Genomic DNA, 4,893 nt, shown 5'->3' with positions numbered 1-4,893 from the left:
GTGAGGATAGTTGGATACTATAATGAATCTTCACCAATGGAGCAATTTCTTTTAATTAGATTCAGTGAATGAGCTGAGCAGCCTGAGCTTGCTCAAGTTTAGAGAGACTGGTAGTGTTTTTATTTCCATTTCAAGTTATTAGACAGATCTGAATCTACTCTCCCACTTTGCCTAGTTTTGTCCAATTCTGCAAAGTGCTGAGACAAACTTCAAAATGTCACACACCCTTTTTTTAATATTAAAAAAAAAAAAAAAAAAACACATACAAAGAGAGGGAGAGAAAAAAAAAGAAAAAGAAAAAAACACACACAAAAAGTGAGAGTGAGTTTACTCTCCCAAGGCTGCTATTACAGCAGGTATGCACTGCCACCAAAAGTTGTGGCTAGCAGCAACCTCCAAAGGGCCAAAGCACCTTTGAATTGATACTCTCTCTCTCTCTCTTTTCTTCTCTCTTCCACCATCTTCAACCTCAAAGTTCAAACCCCTACTAGTCTACTACTACTACAGCACTACTCTTTTCTGTCTTTCACTTCATGGCCATGGCCATGGGAGAAAGAAACTGAGAAAGAAAGAAAGAAAGAAAAGTCCCACCTCTTTTGTACATTTTGCTTTTCACTTTCATTTCATACCCTTCAAAAACACCCATCATTATAATACTAAAATAATAATCCACCCATTATTGCTCTTTTAAACAAAGTCCACACTCACTCACTCACTCACACTCCTTGCCTCTTTCCCTCTCTCCCTCTTTTCCTCCTAAAAAGCTTTAGGCAGTATTCTCAGTGTAGTGTAGTGCTTTCTTTTGCTAGATTGCTTTCTTGCTTGGTACCATGGATTCATATGAAGCTACTAAGGTTGTTTTCTCAAGGATCCAAACATTGGACCCAGAAAATGCTTCAAAAATCATGGGGTACCTTCTCTTACAAGACCATGGTGAGAAGGAGTTGATACGCTTGGCTTTTGGACCAGACACAAATCTTCACAATCTCATTCTCAAAGCCAAAACCAACTTAGGACTCTCTTCAAACTCAAACCCTACTACCCCTTCATCATTATCTTCCTCACCTTTCAACCCCATCTCAAGGCCTATTACTAATCCTCTGTCCTCTTCAAGAATGACAAGCAATGGCTTTGACAACATGATGATCACAAACCCATCTTCACCATCCTCAAACAGTGCTTGTTGGCCTCGCAGTACTAGTTTTTCAACTCCTTCACTCTCTTACGCTAGTGTTGTTAAGGAAACCAGTAATATTGGTTCCGGCTCATCGTCATCATCATCATCATCTTTATTATCTTCTGCATTGCCTTATAACACTTCTTCTTCTACTAGTGAACTCATTGATCATGATCAGTACCAACTTCAAGACCATCTTGCTTTCCTGAATGATTCAAAGATGGATGATTTGTACGATCCAAGTGCTTATTATGCTGAATCCACGTTGCATAAGCGAAGCTACTTGGCTCCAAGCATGTGTTTTGGGTCTGAAGATGCAAGCTCTGGGCTTGGATGGAAGCCTTGCTTGTATTTTGCTAGAGGGTTTTGTAAAAATGGCAGTACTTGCAGGTTTCTTCACAGTGATTCAGTGGATGCTACTACTGCTGCTGCTATTAATGTTGGCTCGCCCAGCAAACTCAATGAGTTTGAACAGTGCCAAGAGTTACTCAGATCAAAGGCTGCCCACCAACAAAAACTAGCTGCGGCGTCTCAATTCATGGCTGGAGCCTCTTTCCCTTACAATAAGTGCCTGAACTTCCTAATGCAACAACAAAATGACACCCAAAGGTATGTATGTATATATTTATGCACAATTTAAATATGTCCATGTACTATTATTGCACTTCACACCCTTCTATTTTCACATTTAGTAATGCCATTTTTAGTTCAAGTTGTCAATTTGTAAATTTTTGGATGAGTCTTGCTTAATTAAGGTGTTTTGTTCATGAAGTTCATACTCTAACATAGTACAGTGTGCGCAAGTTGCTCATTTTTTAATGGGTCTTCTTTTCTTAATGGAGCGTTAGTTTTGGATATTGGTTTATCTGCTGTCTTGGGTTGTGTGTGATTTCACGTGTTGTATTACCATAAAGTGTAAAGTCTTGATTTTGAATGAGTGCTTATGGGGTTTTTTAATATTTTATTTTAAATTTATTTTGGATTGGTGATGGGTTATATTTTGTGGTGGCATTCTGATAATGCTACAGATCAGCAGCGGCATTGATGATGGGGGATGAGCTTCACAAGTTTGGGCGGTGCCCACCTGAAAGCAATGATTTTTCATCGATAGGATTGGGTGGAATTGTGAATCCAGGTTCAAGACAGATTTACTTGACATTCCCAGCTGATAGTACTTTCAGAGAAGAAGATGTTTCCAATTATTTTAGGTACTTCAATTTTTTTTTTTTAGTTTGTTAGGATTTTTGCTCAGATGGAATTTCTAGTGGACAAGGAATTGTAATTATAAAAATGGTTTTTTTTTTTTTTGGTGTGATTGTGTGGTTTTTGAAGCATTTATGGACCAGTGCAAGATGTGAGGATTCCATACCAGCAGAAACGAATGTTTGGATTTGTTACGTTTGTTTATCCAGAGACAGTGAAGATGATTTTGGCCAAAGGGAACCCTCATTTTGTTTGTGACTCACGTGTGCTTGTTAAGCCTTACAAGGAGAAGGGAAAGATACCAGACAAGTACTACAAAACATATTTTCTATATTGGTTTCTTGTTTTATATGTTGGTTGCTTTCTACGTTGATGTTTTTGTTGTTGTTAATTAATTGTACAATTTTAGGAAGCAACAACACCAACAGCAGCAACAATTGGAGAGGGGGGAGTATTCAATGTGTTCAAGTCCATCTGGGCTTGATTCCAGAGAGCCATTTGACCTCCACCTTGGTAAGCAAATATGTATATAACAATCTAGCAAATTCCTTTGTGGCACATATTCTATTGTTCTTTCTTGAAGCTCTTATCTGTGTGAAGTGAACACAGGAGCAAGAATGTTTTATGATACCCAAGAGATATTAATGAGAAGGAAACTAGAGGAACAAGCTGATTTGCAGCAAGCTATTGAATTACAAGGGAGAAGACTAATGAATCTCCAACTTCTAGACTTCAAGAATAATCATCAGCATTATCATCCTCATCAATACCATCACAACTTATCTGCTGTTGGGTCCCCAATTCCTTCACCAACTCTAACTCACACTCCAAACAATCAAACTCTCATTCTTCCACCTGATGGCATTGATCAACAAGTCCCAACAGGTTAACTATCATCGACTATTGTCACTCAACATTGAACTGGGAATTCATTGTTTCATACTATGCAAAAATAATGAATTATTTATGGTGTTTTATTTGGATATTGTTGCTGCAGAGAAATGTGGAAACCCAGCTGAAGATGAGGATGATCAACATCAACTACTGAAAGAAATGAATTCAGCTTGTAATATTAATGGCAATTCTAATAGCAGTGGCAAGGAAGAGAAATCCAATCCTGAAGAAAGTGAACTCCCTGAAAGGTATGAACTTTAATTTTTGATGCAAAGAAGGGTTACCCACAATAGCAAAGAAACATAATATTGCTCAGATTATAGCCAGTTCCTGCTGTATGCTGCATTGGGAAATCTGCTTTTCTTTCTTGTTTTCAACTTAGCTGCCTAGTTCATATCATTAATTAGGCTCTTGTTGTTCTCTATTTCTCTTATTTTATTTAACTTTTTTTCCTTTTGTATTGTGAACAGCTTAGAGCACATCCTCCCTGATAGCCTATTTGCTTGTCCAAAAAAGTCAGCTGATGACAACCACACTGCCCTCTCCACTGCTCCTGTGGAAGCCAATGAAAACACCTCAACTCCATCTTCTAACAATAACCAATTGCTGCCTTCAGCTTCCCCACTCACTATGGCTACTATGAAAAATGTGTTTGCCAAGTGTCCAGGTAAGCAAATCCGCAAAAATGAGAGATTTGTGCAAAAACGATCTCTTTTTCTTTATTGTGACCTTTTTCTATATTATTTTTCAGGTTTTCTTTTGGGCATGGAATGTAGCTAATAGAGTTGGAGAATGGCCAGCAAGGGGGTTTCAATATGCTAGGTAAAAGACTTAAAGAGATTACTATTATATATCAATCTCTGAGATTTTCATCCATGTTGCTGAATATTTGGTCAAATGGGTCTTTAACATCATATGTTTTGCTTTTACGTTTGTCTGTGCAGCAAAGATATGAGAAGCAATATACAATAGAAGAAAATCCTCCTAGCTGTACAGCCAAAAAATCATACCCACATTAAAGAAATCTGTAGACACAACATGGATCTCAGCGAGGATGACCATCACTATCATCATTATCACTATCATCATCGTCAACCACAACAACAACAAAAAATACATACTACGACTACTTACAATGAATACATAATGCATACGTAAAAAGACAGATGAACTGATTTAAAGAGAGTGGGGTCTCTCTCTCTTCCTTAATTTACTGTGTACTCTCACTCTCTAGTGTGTGCTGGACCACACAGCAATAGTAGAAGAAAGTCTAGCAGTAACTAATATTAGTACCATATTGTTAAATTCAGTGTATGTGTCCTATCTTTCACCGCTTCTTTCCTTGTGAGGTAATACAAAATAGAATAAAAATAAAAATAAAACCCCTCTAGAGTAAAATGATAGCCTGTAACATGCAGAAGTAATCTATATATTATATATATAAATGTTGTACAGAAGTACTAGACCCCCAAGAAAGCTTAAAGCAAACTGTAGCAGAAGCTTAACAACTATACTGATTCGGAACCTCGAAATGGAAAAATGGAGTGGCATGGCATGACTGAAGTGGGTGGTAAAGGCTGTATCTCTCTCTCTCACTTTTTTTTCAGTTTTTATTGTCC

General features: G+C 37.6%; 1 protein-coding gene across 2 annotated transcripts; it reads left to right on the top strand.

Moving 5' to 3' along the window:
• The first annotated feature begins 320 nt into the window (after positions 1–320).
• On the top strand, positions 321–4,583 carry LOC126717098 (zinc finger CCCH domain-containing protein 22-like). Of its 2 annotated transcripts, none has more exons than XM_050418365.1 (9): positions 321–1,786; positions 2,206–2,385; positions 2,510–2,689; positions 2,790–2,893; positions 2,990–3,265; positions 3,378–3,522; positions 3,745–3,941; positions 4,026–4,096; positions 4,219–4,583. In XM_050418365.1, the coding sequence occupies exons 1-8, from the start codon at positions 831–833 to the stop codon at positions 4,052–4,054; spliced, it is 2,067 nt and encodes a 688-aa protein (XP_050274322.1). In that variant the 5' UTR covers positions 321–830; the 3' UTR covers positions 4,055–4,096; positions 4,219–4,583. The 2 variants fall into 2 exon arrangements, with proteins under 2 accessions (XP_050274322.1, XP_050274312.1); XM_050418355.1 differs by having other exon boundaries at positions 322–1,786; positions 2,981–3,265.
• Positions 4,584–4,893: the final 310 nt, after the last annotated feature.

This window comes from Quercus robur, chromosome 1 (genome assembly GCF_932294415.1).
Source record: "Quercus robur chromosome 1, dhQueRobu3.1, whole genome shotgun sequence".
NCBI classification, from domain to species: Eukaryota; Viridiplantae; Streptophyta; class Magnoliopsida; order Fagales; family Fagaceae; genus Quercus; species Quercus robur.
Note: the sequence above shows the minus strand (reverse complement) of the source record. Positions and strands in the feature narration are given on the sequence as shown.

Coding starts and splice junctions, on each gene's coding strand:
- LOC126717098 (XM_050418355.1), top strand. CDS start 831: ATGGATTCATATGAAGCTACTAAGGTTGTTTTCTCAAGGATCCAAACA. Junction 1,787..2,205: donor CAACAAAATGACACCCAAAG/GTATGTATGTAT, acceptor ATAATGCTACAG/ATCAGCAGCGGCATTGATGA. Junction 2,690..2,789: donor AAGGGAAAGATACCAGACAA/GTACTACAAAAC, acceptor GTACAATTTTAG/GAAGCAACAACACCAACAGC.